Source organism: Python bivittatus, unplaced genomic scaffold (genome assembly GCF_059951505.1).
Source record: "Python bivittatus isolate LINGU-HERP-01145 unplaced genomic scaffold, Pbiv_v1 ctg000480_np1212, whole genome shotgun sequence".
Taxonomy (NCBI): Eukaryota; Metazoa; Chordata; class Lepidosauria; order Squamata; family Pythonidae; genus Python; species Python bivittatus.
In genome coordinates, this window is record NW_028277075.1 from 106,820,384 (window position 1) to 106,838,728 (window position 18,345).

At 39.0% G+C, this 18,345-nt stretch overlaps 1 protein-coding gene across 1 annotated transcript in view; it reads left to right on the top strand.

Annotated features, from left to right (window-relative positions):
* MYO3B (myosin IIIB) overlaps window positions 1-18,345 on the top strand; it is a 243,282-nt gene that overhangs the window by 16,061 nt on the left and 208,876 nt on the right. Inside the window, exon 6 of the mRNA XM_088145192.1 lies at window positions 11,204-11,349. Coding sequence (XP_088001318.1) covers window positions 11,204-11,349 — 146 coding nt within the window. The remainder of the gene's footprint in view (window positions 1-11,203; window positions 11,350-18,345) is intronic.

Consider the following 18,345-nt stretch of genomic DNA (forward strand, 5'->3'; position numbering starts at 1 on the left):
GGGCTTGTGCTTGTTTTATTCTATGGAGAATAATGGCTGAGTGGAGATTTACATCCAAGCCTCCTCAGTTGTTAACACGTGCTTTATTATTTGAGCCCTCTTTCTGTCTAGAGATGGAAGAGAAGGTTAAGAATGCCCTAACGATTGCAGAAAGCCTTTTGCTCTGTCATTAAAAATAGTATTTTAAACAGGGATTTATGATCTTTTTTTCTTAAAAACAATAATTCTGCAGGTAGGTGAAGCACTACATGAATTAGTAGGAGGTTGATCAGTCTAAAGCAGTGTTTCTCAACCTTGACCACTTTAAGATGTGCGGACTTCAATTCCCTGAATTCCCCAGCCAGCATGGCTGGCTGAGGAATTCTGGGAATTGAAGTCCACAAGTCTTAAAGTGGCCAAGGTTGAGAAACACTTGTCTAAGCTCTGGACTGCATATGAGCTGAATCCTGCTTTTATGCAACCTCCAGAGCTGCTTCTGATCACAGTTGTTGAAAAGCAGTGATGTTTTAATGCAGTGGCAGTGTAGACCCTAAAATAGGCTGAACACTCGAAAAAAGAAAAGAAAGCATACTTCTCACAAACCCCCAAGGAAACTGTCTACAAAATCCTGCCTTCACTTGCTCTCTCCAACTACCCAAGAAGTGGTGAGTCTTCAATCACCAAAAAGTTGTCCTTCTCTGCATTAACAGAAGAAAGATTGTAATATGCCTTGTCCCTTTAGTATGAATAGAAAACAAAAGTGCCTTTACTGAAGGAAAAAAAAGTATGAAAGCTAGCCTGATGTTGTGGTTAATGTGCTGAATTGGGTGTGGGGAGGCCAGGGTTTTAGCCCTTCTTTAGGCACAAAAGCCGGCTTAGTGACCTTGGGCCAGTCACTCTCTTTCAGCCCTAATCAGGCTGTGGGGCAAGCTGGCTGAAAAACAACCCCCCCTCCCCTTGTCGCATCATGCATTGATAAGCTTTGCTGTAAGAATTAGGCGAGTGCAGTGCAGAACAAGCAGGCCCTGCAATTAATCAGGACAAATGCTGAGAAGAACAACCAAAAAACCCCCATGCAGTATGATTTTTAGCGAGCTGGGAGTTCTGCAATAAAAGCCAAAGTACTATAATTGTAACAGATTTCCGTTCATGCTCTCTAAATGGTAACTTGAAATATCAAATGTGTATTTCACATAATTCTATCTGCTGAGCACCTTTAATTAAAGTGTTTTAAAATACATTTGAATAAGAAAAGCTAGCTCCTCGCAGAAGTGACAGAACTATGTAATTGCAAATAGCAAGGTCAGTCTTAATATTTAAAATGAGTTGGCAATAAATATTGCACAATAGATATACTTATCTGAAAGAAAGGCCTGCTCCATACAGTCCTCTTTTTCCCCTTCAGCATCTCATATTTGCTGTTCAGTGGCCTTCAACATGGGGTTGAAGGTCAGCTGTAAGTTAATAGCTTTAGGTTTCTTTACTTTTTATTTAGCTAACATTTGTTCTCTTACTGGAATGGATATTTTCTATTTTGCAGTGCCATTTAAATAAGAGGAAGAGTTTTTTGTCTTTTCAGTTCCATGAAAATAATACTATTTAGAGAAAAGTCAAGATATAGAATATAGTTTACTTTTCAGATGTCTGAAAGGCATTTGACAGCTGTTTTGATATAACTATATTTTTATAGTCTTGGCTGAATTTTAGTGGGTCAAGACTAGAGGGTACAGCAGGAAAGAGATGGATGTGTGTGTCTGTGTTTATATGCATGCTTACTGATATAGAATATGTCTTTGCTTTTCTAATAAACTCTCTTTTTCTTCAAATGCAGTTATATATTAAGGTATTAAGACTGTGATGCCTAAGCAGTTAAGAGCCACTGCTGAAGTATTCTCAAAAAGCATTGTAACCTTAAAAACTGTGAGCTTGCAGGAAGAAAGGGAGGACATGGAATATTTCTATTACATATTATTTGGATGCTTTAAGTTTCTAAGTAGGTTTAGAAAGGATGCAAAATGTGGGAATAAATATAGTTAATTTGCTTCTTAATTTTATATATTGCCTTTCCATGAAAAATAGCATTCAAATAAATTAACATACAGTATAAAAAGATTTAGTTAAAATGCAGAACAATATTAAAACATAAAACTAAATAAAGCACAGCTTAATTAAAAATAAAAAAGAAACAGCATGCACAGGTTAAAACAAATCAGCTCGAAATGAAAAAATTCTATCTGAATAAAATTGTCTATGCCAGTTTCAGAAGGGCATCTTAGATAGAGCTAGCTTGGCCTCATGTATCAGGAAATTTCAGAGATCAGTAACAATGATTGAGGAAGTCATCTTTCACAGTGCCACTAAGTATGTGTCCCAGGGCAGCAAGTTACAAAGAAGAATCTTAAATCTCTGGAGACTCATGTGATGGATTATTATTACTATGGTTGCTTGCACAGTCAGCCAGATGTTTAGACAGGATTTGGCATTTTTTTCCACCTATCGACTCCTTCCCAAGGACTTGAAATAGGCAGATGTTGTTGTTTGATGGTGTTAAAGGTATCGTCCCAGGATGTAAGCTGTTCCAAGTAAATCTGCCTTTTGCAATTGACTGATGATGATTTTGTCAATGCTGATGGTCTTCAAGTGGTGCTCCAGATGTTTTGGGATTCCCCCCAAGGTGCCTATTACTATTGGTACTATCTTTGCTTTCTTTTGCCATAGCCATTCTACTTCTATTTGCAAGTCTTCATATTTTGTGATTTTTCTCCAGTTCTTTCTCTTCTATTGTGCTGTCTCCAGGTCCACTATCCAACTTTTTTGTCTTTCTTATCAACAATTGTTAGGTCTGGGGTGTTGTGTGGCAGGTGCTTGTCTGTTTGAATTCTAAAGTCCCAGAGCACTTTAGGGTCTTCATTTTCTATCACTTTGTCTGTTTTGTGGTCCCACCAGTTCTTGCTTGCAGGCAAATGGTATTTCTTGCAGATATTCCAATGCACCATTGTTGCTACTTTGTCATGCCATTGTTTGTAGTCAGTTTGCATGATCTTCTTGCAACAGCTAACTAGGTGGTCCACTGTTTCTTCAGCTTCTTTGCAGAGGCAGCATTTACTGTGTTGCTGTCTTCTCAGTTATGGCTTTATATGCATTTGTTCTTAAGACTTGGTTTTGTGCAGCCAGAATTAGCCCCTCTGTCTCTTTCTTCAACTTGCCTGCTCTTAGCCTGGCCTTGTTGATATCTGCTTTACCTGCTAGTTTTTTTGTGTACTGGCCACGTAATACTTTGCCTTGCCTTGCTTGCTATGTCTATTTTCTATTTTTCATTTGGTCTTTCTTATAGGCCAGTTTGGTCTCTTTGGTATTCAGTAAGCCTTCAGTAGGTGGTTGTTGTCTGTTGCTGCTGCTGCTGCTGCTGATTATTATTATTTTCCTCTAGGAGCTGAGGGCAGCATACCTAGCACTCCCTCATTCCTCCAACTCTTCCTCACAGGCTCAATCTTATACCTTATAGTGCTGAGAGAGAGTGACTGGCCAAAGTTTCCATGACTGGGAGTGGTCTTGATCCTGGTTCTCCTCAGTTCTGTTCAACATCTTAACCACTACACTACTCTGACTTTCTACATTACTGGTTCCAACTCACTGGGCTTTATAGATCACAACCAGTATTTTGAATTGTGCCTGGAAACACATTGGAAACCATGGAAACTTGTGCGGTAAAGGAGTTAACCTGTGCTCCTTAACAGTCTAGTCTAGCTGCAGCATTCTGAGCTGGCTGAAGATTCCAGTCCTTTCCAAAGGCAAACTCATGGAGATCACATCACAGCAGTCTGAACAGGATGTAATTAAGCAGGATGTATAGTGGCACAGCATCCAGGAACAGGTTTCTTAGCCCCCTTGAAAGACCATTCTAACTGGTCCTCCCTTCCCTCCCCAGACTTCAAGTCCTGGTAGTCTAAACCTGACCAGCTAGGACATTATTCATGACAACAGAAGCATGGAAAGCTCTTAACTCCCCTAGGCCATGACCACTGCATGCACATACCCCTCTAGTATCAACTGGGTCAGACTCATTGATTCTGGATCATTCTTCACTGGCAGCCTCAACCTAAGTTTTTTTTTAATGTCACCTCTGTCCACTGAAAAGTTGCCAGCCATCCCCACTATAACCTCACTGTAGCCTATCTTTCTTGAACTTCAGTCCAGCATGCCACATACCATTGACCCACACTTTCCAATTTCATAGCTATGCCTGCAAGAAGTGCCTAGCTAGGACGCAGCTCCATTCAGCAGAGATTGCCCTGAATGCACATACTGTAATGAAAGAGGTTGGAATCAGTCATACATAACACATTGTGGTAGAATAGTAGAGCCAATGGCCTCATCCAGCATAATTCAAACTTGGGTAGCTCTTTTCTAATCCTGATCCATATTGCTCATGTTTTGGTGTGCATTGCATGAATCATATCATGTCATTAAAGTGTTAGGAGTCCACCAATTAATAATGTCTGACTTTTTTTTAATGATGGGGTTGACTGAAGATGATTGAACATATATATGTTATGTTGCTTGATGTCTGATATTTCAAAAGAAGGGAAAATAAAAAGCAATTGATTTTGCAGTGCCTAGTAAAATTAATTGAGACTTCTGAGTCACTGCCTTGAAGGAGTTTATTTACATGACTTCAGGGAGGTGACTTTATTGGGAGCAGATGTTTTGAAGAAGTGGTTATAGAAATTAAATATGAAAAAATATGCTAATGTCTGCAGCAATCCTACCCCACCATAATGATGAATAATTTTACAGCAGGGCATGGATATAGTAGCATTCAGGGTCAGCAGATGGCTCCAGAACCTAATATTGTGAAATAGGGAGAAAAATATCCTTATTTGCTGTCTGACTGCCTTATATACTATTCCTACAACATGCTTATGTGGGCCAATAGGGCAGATTTAGTGTGTTGTGGGACCATCAAAAAGGCTTAAATCAACTAACTCTCAGATGGTTATATTTAGCCCTCAACAGATCCAATCTTTGGATAAATATTCTTTTCTATTAGATCCAATCTTGCATAGGGCTAAACTCACTCCAGTCAGTCAACCATGTCATGGGAATAGCAAAACCCAATCAACTCTCCCGTTTTTCATTTCTGAAAGTTTAGTTTATTAATATATACACTCATAGATCAATCACACCGAAGTTTAAAAATATATTACACAGCATCCAATAAAAACCTATTCATCCTGCACTAGATACACCTGGGGAAGGAATCAGGTCCAAAAATTTCTAATTATCACAGTTATGGTACAATATTTGGCTACAATTCTAGAGATTTCCTGAACCTAGTCATTTATTGGTAGCAGATGCCATATGAGAGCAGTCTGTATAGTTTGAGGTTAGATGGGAGATTAACTCTACCCTCCAGAAGGGGTAGATAGGGTATTTCAGAAGCATCTGTGCTACTGTCTCCATTTCAGAGTCTAAGCAAATACACAAATACTCTTGGTAAGGAATACCATTGTATCTACCCAACAGTACCTTTGAGGGGAGAGCATCCAAACACACCAGTATGAAGCCTTCCTGTGAGATGGGACTAATAGATGATACAGCTATTGGGGAATTGTAAAAGGGAGTTGTGAGTTCATTGTAGCAGAGATGAGAAGTGTTGGTTCTATGTCTTTATAAATTAAGATCTAAAATTCTCTGCTTGAGCTCTCTCCAGGCTTCATCCAAGCCTTAGCATGGATACAGATTGGAGGTGAGCCCACAGTGAGCCAGGTCATCCATTATTTGTTTCTTCCAAGAAAACTGGTATCTGTCTGTCAGAATTAGTTGGGCTAGAAATTTGCCTTCCCAAATTCAATTAATTCAACCAGCAGATTTGTAATCGAGCCTTGACTGAGATACAACTGAATGGGAAACTTAGAATAAGAAATTTAAATTGTAAAGCTTCTAAGGCATGGATGCCCTTGTACGTTCAACACTTAGCACTTTGGCTTTAAAAAAATTCGTTATGGCAGGCATGTAATTGTTATCCTTATGGGTTGAATATCTAATGATTGCTTTAGAGGCTGTTTGAGCTCTAGAAAAGTTTGAAAAGTGAAGCTTCCCAGATTACTGGAAATAGATGCCAAGATATTTGAAAACTTTGACCTGCTCAATTTGGTAGTTATTGATTTTCTAGATATGAGGGTATTTAGCCTGCTGCTTGGGGATACAACCACCTTGGTTTTCATGTGGTTGATTTCTAGCATTTCAGGTTGGCAGTAGGATTGCAGCCCTACTTGGGATCAGGGAAGATTACAGGATCGTCAGTGTATAACAGAATGGAGACTGGTTTACTGGCCAGAGAAGGGGGATAAAATTTGGCTTTGGTAAAGGCTTGAATAGTATCATTGATGTAAACTTTAAATAATAGAGGGCCCAGGATACATCCTTGTTTAATTCTCTTAGAAGTTGGAATATAGTCAGTTAGTTCTGCACTGTTTGACCATTGGACCTTCCTTCATGCAACATCATAATTAGTCTCAGAAGCTGGCAGTTGATAGAGGAAGCTGCTAGTTTTTGCCACATCCTCTCACAATTAAATCAAATGCCACTTCCAGGTCTTTGAAAACAGCATAGAGAGCACCTCCAGGAGGGTTAGTATACTTCACAGAGAGGTGGTGCAGAGTGATACATGGATTAACAATAGAAAAACCTGATCTGAAACTGGCTTGCTCCATAGCTAAGATTCTTTTGAAAGTGGTGGCATATTGGGTTAGTATTTTGATGAATTTATCCACTATAATCCCATGGTTAGTCATCTTCGATTACATCTTATCAGCATATAATATAATGTAAAATAAGAGTGCACCACTTTACTTTTGCTTGAACTAAAATTAATGCCCATTCTGTACTTAAAAGCAATCCCCGTTCTGTTCCTCTTGATGTCATTAGTGAATTTGTCATCTAATTGCTCACTTCAGCATTTGATCAGTCCAGGTCTCATAATATTTTTTTAAGCTCCCTAATGTTCCTATTCCTCCACAATAATAAGTTAGCATTTATTCCTATTTCCTACTTTCTGGTGTTTAACCTGTTCCCATTAACCAGCTCCTTTTAAACTTTTTTCTTATCTTGTGTTGATTGCAAAAATTGCCCAGAGTATTCAGTGAAGAAATTCAATACAAATTCCACAAAGAAGTCTTTAATGCTTTCAGAGATAGGTCCTGTGTAACCTGTGCAGATTCAAGTCTAACAAAGCACTCTACATCTGTTGTTAACTCACTTATGTTGAAAGGGTCTAAATCACACTGCCATCTCAGGTCTGTTTGGTGGAAATGGCTCTCCTCAGGCTAGACTGGGAAATTCAACCATAAAACAAAACAGCAATTTACATGTCCATTGTAAATGTCTTTTCTATTTAGAAATGAGGGACAAACTTAAGGAAAACTCTTGCATTTAGTCTATGGTTATAATTTTTATATTTTTCTGTTAGGCCTGGAATGATGTTGTGTATGAAAACAGTCATACATAATAAGTCTATATAAGATGGTGATTCGATGTTGGGCAAAGATAAGAATTAAGACATCCTTGAGCTGAGCTTAATCCCCAATCACTGCACTGACATGTCAGGTTTGTTTTCTTTAGCAATGCCTTGTTTGCCATTGCCTTCTTTTCGATGGTTTTTCAACTTCCCAGTCTAGCCTACAGTCCTCTGGTTTCCTGGTAGTCTCTAATTCAGGGACTAAATAGATTTGATCCTGTATATCATTTTCAGATCAGCCCAGGGTGCCTAGGTGCTGTGGCCCTGAGCAAATAAAGAGGGCTTTTGTTGATTCCCTCCACCACCTGTTCACTTCCTACATTAAACACCATTCATTTCTAGTTAGGGTTTGAAAGCAGAAAGCACGCTGTGGTTTCTCTCCAACTCTTAATATTAAATTTGATGTCAAGCATCCTGGAAATTTTTATAGAAAAGCAAAGGACAGTATCTCTCCAGTCACTCAGTCAGTTCTACAGCACCCTGGAATTCATACAAACCAGAAACATGAAAATAGTATGTAAATGGTCTTTCTAGAACTTTTATTAATACATACCATTTTTTTGCCCCCTGCAGTTGAGACAATATATAGAATGTTCCCTTGGTGCTATGTGTAAATGAAATCAAATTGATGAAAGCCAAGACTTTTTGACAAAGCATTTTATCTGGTTACTTTGGCTAGCTGAGCTGCTTTTCCCTAGCGCAAGGGTAAGAGTTTAGCGTTGTCAGAGTAGATTTATTTTTAGCATAATGTACACTGTACATTATAATGTATGTCAATTCATTTTTTCCTTAAAGCTGCCGTATCTCATCAGCTATTTGCCTGTTAACATCATGAGCTTTCTCTCAGAATGCTTAGCATTTTACACCCAGCTTCCTTGCAACTTGATTGGCTCACATACAAAACAAACCTCCTGTTCCCCAGTCATAGCATTCCATCTTCTATACTGTAGGCCTAGAGAATGTGAAATGCATATTCTTTACATTCTAAAGATCAATTTGCATCTTTATGATTCAATACACTTTAAAATATTTGAAGAAACATTGCTCTCTGCACTTTGGAGCTATTCTCCTTGAGATTTGGACCATGCAAAGTACCTATGCCCTCTACACTATGGGCTGTCTGGCACCAGTCTCTTTTTGTTTTTGTATCAATCTATATGCTAATTTCCAATTTTCCCTCATCATTAACCATCACTCCATGTAAGGCTTATTTTTATTGCCATGGCAATACAATAAGACAAGTGTATATACACACACATAAATTATATGATGACTTTTTGATCCTACGTTAAATCATTGAAAGTGGTTCTAAAGAAGTAAAATGTTGATTCCTGTATTTAAATTGGTAGATTTTCCATAAATTTGGGATATTAAATTTGTTGTAAGGATAAATCAGCTTTTCCTAAACAGGTGTCCCCCAGATTTGTTGACCATCCTGGCTGACGATTCTGAGGTTTTTTTCCACTTACATCTAACCATGGCGCAACCATGATCTTGAGAATATCTTTTCAGTGCTGAGTCCCCAACACTGCCTTGATCTCATCCCCAGATCAGAGTGAGACAGACTTAGATTGTCCTAGGATGTACCAGTGTTAAAATTAGTATTTATTAGTATTAGTATTCAAAAATCATCCAACGGCAGCCTCAAGGAGTATAACATATGCCAGGCTTCATCACCTGCATTCCACTTGCATGGAAGGTGGGTGGCTGCAGGGACTTGAATCACAAGTAGTAGAGATAAGATAGGGATTGGCTATAGGGACAGCAGATTTCATGCTGATGTAGATTTCTGTCAGGTCAAGGTTGGGTGGAGAGTCTTTCAAATTAACAGTGGAAAAAGCCCCAAGAGTTATAATCCTGATATTTATTGAGGGCACAAGGTTGGGCAAGGCTGCTCTAAACGTTGGCTTGTGATTTTGTATAATTTCTTTAACAAAACCCCCTTAAGATTCCTCTGAGACTTAAATAGTCCCACCTTCAGCCTACCAGACCTTTCTCAACCAGTCCTGAGACTCGGGAAGTATTTTCTCTCTATGTTCTTCCCCATTTCTTTCAAAGCATCTCCTCCTGAGAACGAAGATGGTCTGCTACATTAACAATTGCCTTTTCTAAAGTTGTGGAGTGCCTGTTGTGACAGCTTTTCAGTGCAAAGTGCTCACTTAGCCATTTTCTCCTTTTTCCTCCCCAAACTGGAAGTCTTTTGAGCTGTACATAGATTAATTTGTTTATGGCTTAATTAATTAATTAGATTGGCTGTCCTCTTTCTGTTTTTTATAGATTGTTCTAATTATGCTTATCTGTCATACATGCTACTAATGAATTCAAGTCTCTGTCTATAAATTATGTTAATGTAACAGAAAATGTTTCCCAACTCATAAGAAGGAAATATCAGTAGGCTTAGGGGAATCCTGAAATTTATAGAAGTACATTTAACAAAACAAAACATTTTATGGATGGGGAAATCCCTGAAATAGCATTCTCAATAGGCGGTGTGACTGTTGGGGGAAAATGTGGAAAACCACAGGAGGGGATATAGAATGGCATAGACTGAAGAAGAGGAGGTCTCACTGGTTGGAGCAGAAGCATCTTGGCATTTGTTGCAAATCCCATTTGCTAATGTTGGATTGGAAACTATAATTGTATGCTGTACCATGTGCCCTTTTCTGTTTCTTTCTGATAGAGAACATTGTGTGAGAAAACTAAAACGTTATTGCCTGTCTACATCCATAGTTACAAAGGTAGTTTCTTCCAGGACATTCCAGCTTAACACTCTCTAAGCAGTAAGGAAGTTCCATCTGTATTGAGACTTCTTGAAATAACCCCAACTACACAATAAGAGAAAGAAGAGCCAAAATATAAAAATAAGGGCTATATCCTACTCTGCCTTCCCAGCTTTTAGCATGGATATACCTTTCTCAGGATAATTTTCTATACCTCTGCTGAAATGAATATCATTCACAAAAGTTTACATCATAATAAATGTGTTCTTCTTCAAGATGTCACAAGCCTTTTTGTTCTTTTGTTTGTAACCAATTACTGTAAGAGTCCACTGGAGTTGGGCTCCTAATAAAATAATGATAATAATAATGATGATAATAATATTGGCATTGACAAAATCACCATCAGTCAATTGCAAAAGGCAGCTTTACTTGGAACAGCTCATATCCTGCGACAATACCTTTAACACCATCAAACATCATCTGCCTATCCCAGGTCCTTGGGAAGGACTCGATAGGTTGATAAAAATGCCAAATACGGTCTAAACATCTGGCTGACTGTGTGACCAACCAGCACTACCATTGTCGTCGTCATCATCATCATCATCATCATCATCATCATCATCATCATCATCATCATCAATACTTATAGAAAAGCTACACTTTCCTTATCCTTTACATACATGCAGTAATAGGGATAGAAGACAATGCCATTTTAAATGGAAATGTAACAAATAATACAAAACATATTTCAACTGCTATAATCTCTTGGGATGTTCAGCATCATGAATTTAATTCCTTGAACCACATTATGTGGGTGACATAAAATAGTAGGGCTGCTAGCTGAGTATTTAGGTTGCAACTATAATAAGAAAAATATGAATGGATGCTGGTAATAAGGCAGTGGTAATGTGTATAATTCTTAGTTAATGGGGACATTACTGTCTCAAAGGTTAATGTGGTGTGTTTATTGTCTTTTATTTAACAGGTTATTGCTTGTGAACAACAATATGACTATTCTTATGATGCCCGTTGTGATGTGTGGTCTCTTGGGATCACGGCTATTGAACTTGGTGATGGAGATCCACCATTATTTGACATGCATCCTGTGAAGACCCTTTTTAAGATCCCAAGGTAGGGCACTAGGTGGCTCTCTTGGCTTACGGGATCTTGCTTATGCTGACAACAGCAATTCAGCAGTGAAAATACCAATTTGGTGCATCATTACATCGTATGTTACTTTAATTGGAAGATATGTGGAAATAAATGCTACTGTTGAGGAGGTCTGCATATAAATAGTGAGATTTTTTAGAATAAGAATATTCAAATTTTTACTGTTAACTTGTTAACTTTTTTTTTTTTTTAAAGATGATTGGCTTATTTAGGTTTTGTAAATCATGCTGGCACTTCCCATTAAAAAATTATTTGTTTCCCAACGAGGACAGATTATTCTCTAAAAATACAATGCTTTAGCGATTTATTTCTGAGAGGAGAATGTTTGAATGACTCAAATAGAAGCTGTTAAGTGTACCAGATCAGCAGCATCTATTGTTTCTATCTTGCTTCTATTATTTTCATACAGAAAATAAGATATTCTTTGTAACCATACTTTAAATACAAGGAGCCTACACTTTCATCCATAAGATTTGTTTAGTCTGTTTCTCCTGGCAGGAAGCAGGAGACAGGATATTACCACAGTGAAGTAAGAATTAATAGCTGGGCAGTTATAACAAAAGGCGAATAGCCTTTTTGAAGCTTTAAATTGATTGTCAGTTGGTATAGCCTGCCACTTCTGTATTCCGCTTTCAGAAGAAAAGATACCCACCGGCAATTAGCAAATTAAAAGCTTAGACAATGGAAATATTTGACCTTTTCTTATCTGTACAATCACACAATTATCATGGGGCTTTTTACCATTTCTCCCAATTGTTATTTGCATTTCTGATTAAGTCTATTTATATGTAGATGAAGCTTCTGCACAGTATTATCTCTTTCCCACAACTCGGTTGGAGAGCTGCTACCCTCTTTCAGAGATTATTCAGACTTAAGCAGCAATTCATCTTTATTTTTGCCCTTTGCACATGTGTAGAACACACACTAGCAATTAAAGCGAGGGAGGGTTCGAATATGTAAACTAATGCCCATAAATTTTTATCAGATAGAGGCTGTAAATGGCTTTAAAGAACAACAGTCATGATGGGGCATGGTGAAATATCAGCAGGTGAAAGGAAGATATATGGAAAGGGCATGTGGATATTTGCTTTTCAGGCCATAATGTATCTCTTTCTTTCCATGAGTGATTTTAGCTAGCTTGCTAAAATAATGCTTTCTATGCTATTTACATGAGACAAAATACTGCATTTAGGAAGCAAGCCCCTTAAATGGCAGCCTTTTTAAAAATTAAAGTTTTTTTTTTTTTAATATTTGAGATGAGAAAAATCTCAGCTCAGTCGGGAATATTCCAGAGAAGTCACAGAAGAAACTGGAAAAGATCCTTGTATACAACTATACCAAAGAAGGGAGATGCAAAATAATGTGCGAATTGTCAAACCATTGTGTTAATTCCTCACAAAAGTTTTCCTTAAGAGCTTACGAAGAACTATAGAACCATACATTGAGAGAGAAATGCAAAATGAATGGACAGCTTTCAGAAAAGTCAGGGGGACATGAAATGAGGTAGTTAATATAAGGTGGATTTATTTGATGGCTGGTGTGGGTCTTCTGGGCTGTGTGGCCATGTTCTGGAAGTTTCGTTTCCTAGCGTTTCGCCAGCACCTGTGACCGGCATCTTCAGAGGGCAGGAACACTGTGCTCCTGCCCTCTGAAGATGCTGGTCACAGATGCTGGCGAAATGTTAGGAAACAAAACTTCCAGAACACGGCCACATAGCCCGGAAGACCCATGCCAGCCATTGTATTCCGGCCGTGAAAGCCTTCGACAATATGTGGATTTATTTATTTATCAGATTTCTAAGGCTGCCCAACTCCATAATAACGGGGATTTGAGTATTAAAAATAGTTCAAAGCAATATAGCATATAGGGAAAAAAAATCAGTAAACATCCAGGGAGAACAATACAAACAGAACCTGAATACAAAACATTCTCATGAGAGGTCCACATTGACTTGAATCCATGGCCTGGGAGAAGAACCAGGTTTTTAAAACCCATTTTGATGAGGTTAGGGAAAGGCCCATAGAGATCGTGTGGGGGGTGCTGTTGCAGAGGGCAGACACTGTGTCAGAAAAGATCTGCTTCCTGGATCTTTTCAGATGATATTGTTTAATCATTGGGATCCAAAACAGGTCAACTCTGTCCAATCTTACAGGACAAGCAGAAACAGTTCCTAAGATAGCTAGGCCCTATGCCAAGAAGGGCTTTATCGGTGATTACTAGGACCTGAATTGTACCTAGAAATTGTACCCATGAACTGCACTGGTAACCAGTGCAGCTCATGAAGCAGAGGTGTTGTATGAGCATATTGTGTTCATGCCCATAACTGCCCATGCTGCCACATTCAGGACAGTTGTACCTTCTGAATGAAGCCCCATAACAGAATATATTGCAATAGTCTACACACGAGGTGACTAAGGTGTCAGTGACTGTCCAAAGGGCCTCTCAGGCCAGGAATGGGTGCAAGTGGCATATGAATCTGTGCAAAGGTTTTCCTGGCCACAGCTGCTGTCTGCTCCTTGAGCAGGAGCTGCAAGCTACAAATTGGATACCAGTCCTGAATAGGGAAGTGCAATCCCATCCAAGACTAAAGATAGATAACTTCTTGGACTGAGTGGTCCAAATATCCACAGCTACTTGGTCTTACTAAGGTTGAGCCTGAGTCTTTCCTCCCCATCCAGACCCCTATAGCCTCCAGGCTCTGGGACAAGACCTTGACAATTCACTTGGTCAGCCAAGGCTTAAGATATATAATTGCATGTAATCAGCATACTGGTGATACATGACCACAAACTAATTATGACCTTCCCTAGCATCAACAGCCTCATGTAAATGTTCAGCAGGAGAGGCAAGAGCACTATGCTCTGTGGTACTCCACAAGCCAGAAGTTTTGGACTCTGTCTCTCCCACCCACCAACATTGACTTGGACCCACAGAGAAAGGAGGAGAATCACCACAACACCATGCCCTCCCCCTTTTAATTCCTGTAGGCAGTCCAGAAGGATACCATGATTGATGGTACTGAAAGCCGCTAATGGATCAAGAAGAACCAGAATGGTTGCTGCATCCCTGTCTCAGCTTTATTAGAGCTCATCAACAAGCACAATCAGTGATATCTCAGTACTATGCCCTGGCCTGAAACCAGACTGAAAAGGGCCTATTACTATTATTTATTTAAATTTGTTATAGCCACCCAACTCCAACAGACTGAGCGGCGTACAAAGCCAAAAAATAGCAAAACCAATTAAAAACATAACAGAGACAGTCCAGATTAAAAGAATCCTAACAGCAACAAGAAACTCACAAAATGCATTAACCCATGGTTTTAAGAACTTTCCAGAACCCCAGGAAAGAGCGTGCTATCCTTATCTTGGGGGGGGGGGGTGCTGTTCTAGAGGGTGGGGGCTATGGCAGAGAAGACATGCTTCCTTGGTCCTGCAAGAGGATAATGTTTAATAGAGGGGACTTGGAGCGTACCCACTCTGACGGAATGTACTGGATGGGCAGAGATAGGCAGTCCCTCAAATATCCAGGCCCTATGCCATATCTAGATTAATTATGTTTATTAATCTGTTTCCTCCAGGGCCCTCTGAAATCGCAACATGACTATCTTCTTAACAATCTTCTCTAAAAAGAGAAGATTGGAGACTGGATGGAAATTTTCCAGGATTGCTAGTCTAGCAATGGCTTCTTGAGAAGGAGGCTTCTTGAGGATGGGGTGGTAATAGAAAAAGCAAAAGAAAGTATGGAAGAGGTTTATCTTTGCTTTGTTAATCACAGAAAGTCCTCTGATTCTATAGATCAAGCCAGAATGCGGAGTGCATTAAGGCTAACGGGTGTCCCAGAACACCTTTTAAATGAAACTACTGCAAGAACAGTACTTGGGGAAATAAAGTGCTTCAGAATAGAAAAAGGAAGGAGAGAAGAATACAGACTGTATCTATATCTGTTTAACTTACATTCTGTATAATAAGAATGGCAGGATTAGAAGAGATGACAGCTGGAATAAAAACTGAAGTCTGAAAGTAGCTTGCAAGGTAGAGACCAATCTACCCTGAGAAATGAGCTTTCCTCCCAAGCTTCTAGGCAGGATATTCATTCATTCATTCATTCATTCATTCATTCATTCATTCATTCATTCATTCATTCATTCATTCTGCCTAAAACTTCAAAGACTCTACATGATATACTGGAGCAACAGCAACAAGCCAGCGCAAAACAGTGAATACAGAAGAATAATTCTAAAATCATATTACATTATATTATAATTACAATTACCAGTTAACCATCTGGCACCGATTACTCCCCACCAGTCAGATCCCAAAGGCCTTCCTGAGCAGCCAAATTTTCACAAGCTTCTAAAAGGCCATGAGGGTGGGAGCCACCCTTGGAGAGCAAGCTGATCCAGAGGAGGAAAACTCCTACAAAAAATGCCCACCTTTAGCAGACCTTCTCTTTTGCCTTAGACTGAGTGGGCAGAATCTGACTGGAATAGGCGTCTCACAAATATTCGAGCTCTGAGCCATGGAGGGCTTTCTAGGTAATGTCCAAGAGTTTGGATTGCCTATTGAAACAAACCAGTAGCCAATACAGCTCCTGCAGCAGAGGTCTAATGTGACAATAATAAAACTGTCTTATAAGTATCAGGGTTGCTGCATTTTGCACTATTTTGAAGTATCTGGATGTCTTCAAGGACAGCCCTTGAAAAGCGCATTACAGTAATCCAGAAACTGTTGTCTGCAGTTTCTCCCAGCTTACCCAGGGTAATAGGACCAAAACCACACCCCAGTACATTTATTTGCTACAGCTTGGATTTTTAGGAAATTAAGAGTTGCCTAGCAACAGCCCGATGCCTTCTTTTTTCTCCACTGCTATAACAGTTTGTGTATCTGACTTCTAAGTTATGTTGAAAATGCAGTCTGCTTTTGCAGTTGTTTGCTGGCCCAATATATCTGAGTGGATGGAAAGGGCATCAAAAGGAGCATTTTGACTGGGCCAAACAGTAGATGACATTAATCCCATAGTTTGCCCTTGAGCATGAATAGCCAGTGCTGAGATCCAATCTGAATTGGGACTCTTTTGCTCCCCATTGTGGTCATGCTTGGATCACTTTTGACACCACCTCCCGCCCCCATGGAAGGTCCACAAGAAGACATTTATACATTAATTATTGTGCAGAACTGAGCAGCATTTTGTATGGAAACAATGAAGTCAGTTGAGTTCAGTAACAGGACAGGCAACATTATGAAGTATTGATTTGCTGTACTTGACTCATTTTTGCAGAGCATTCTTTTTCTTTTCCTATTATTTTGACTTCATTAATTCTGCATGGTTGTTTTAGCTGACTGGGCTGAACTACCTCCTAATTGAGGGATTCTAAATGACACTCCTAAGAGAGAGGAGGTGGAATCCTTGTTTTCAGTATCCTCTATACCATTTTCTGGCAACAATTGCTGAAGCTGATGTTTATTTTTGTACTTCCTACAGCCTCCAAAGGGTCTATATATGCTTTCCCAGATGAAAGAAGGCTCAGTTCTTTGTAAAGGTAGCTTCATAAGTCCGTTCAGATGGAACTGTTTGAGGCTCAGGACATGACAATAAGAGTGGTGAACAGCTGTGACCCAAAGAGACCTTGGGGGCAGATTTAGGAATGTGTGGGAAAAAGTAGCATCAGTTTTGCTGGAAGATGCTGTTCTACCAATGGACTGACACTATAGGAAAATCCCTGTATCTGTAGATGCATTCAGAGGTCAAAAACAAGCCTCACACTCTCATGCTCCCCCCCCATCTCTTCTTATGGTATTACCACAAATCAGCAATCAGGAGCATTGCCTTTTATATTTCACTAGAATTAGTTGACCAATATACTTTAAACTGGAGTTTATCTTGACTGTGGTTTGTTAAAAACAAGCCACCTCCATAGTCCATGGTTTAAAAGTTGCTTGTTTTAAGCCATGGTTAAGATAAACCACCACTTGTCTGGTTTACAGAAACAGCAAACTGCCATTAATAATGTTTTTAAATTTCTAAGCTCTTCCTTCTGGCTGCTTAGGAGAGCAGAATGGGCAAGTGTGAGTGGAACCTCCTGAAGACTTGTTTTTGTTATGATAAACAATTTGTATGTAATCATCAGATCATATCTGAATACAGTTATTGGATCAGAGCTAGCAAGCACAGGTCTTTGTATATTTTTTATTTATATATGCCCACAGTGGAGATTCTCTTCTGTGTAACTGAAGATTGGATCTACTGCTGCACTTAAAACACTGATTTCATGAATATCATATTGAGATTGAATATAATAAAAATAAGTTGCTCTAAAAAGTATTACTGTAAGGAGCTTTAAATCACAATTTTCTCAGATCACAAAGTTTACTCTTTTATAAATTTAGAAAATATTACATAATTTCATATAGATTTAAACTTGCTTTTATTTTGGATCTAGAAGTACGGGAAAGATGCATGTTCTTCTCCAGATCTAACTAGATTAAATTCCAGGCAATCACACTGAAATTCCATAACTCTCTAGCATTCTTTAACTACTATATTTCTGTGTAAAAAAAGACCAATGATAATATATTAAGGGTATCCAGTATAACAATGTTTAGCTATAGCAAAGCATGATGCAATGCTTGCAATGCATATAACTTAAACTGTAGTTGTTTAAACAGAAATGTATATTCTGTAGATCATTTGCTATTCCATGTTAGAATGCTGTTTCTTCCATGGGGTGTATAGTCAAGAACAATTACAGTGGAACCTCGATTCACGAACTTAATTGGTTCCGTGACTTTGGTCGCGACCCGAATTGGTCGCGACCCGAAGCAAATTTTCCCATAAGGTTCAATGTAATTACCGTTAATCCGTTCTGGCGTGGAGGACAGGGAGGCGGCTATTGCTTGGAGGGAGAGTCCCACTCCCTATGACCATGTGTCAGGAGTGGAAAATGGCCGCAGACCA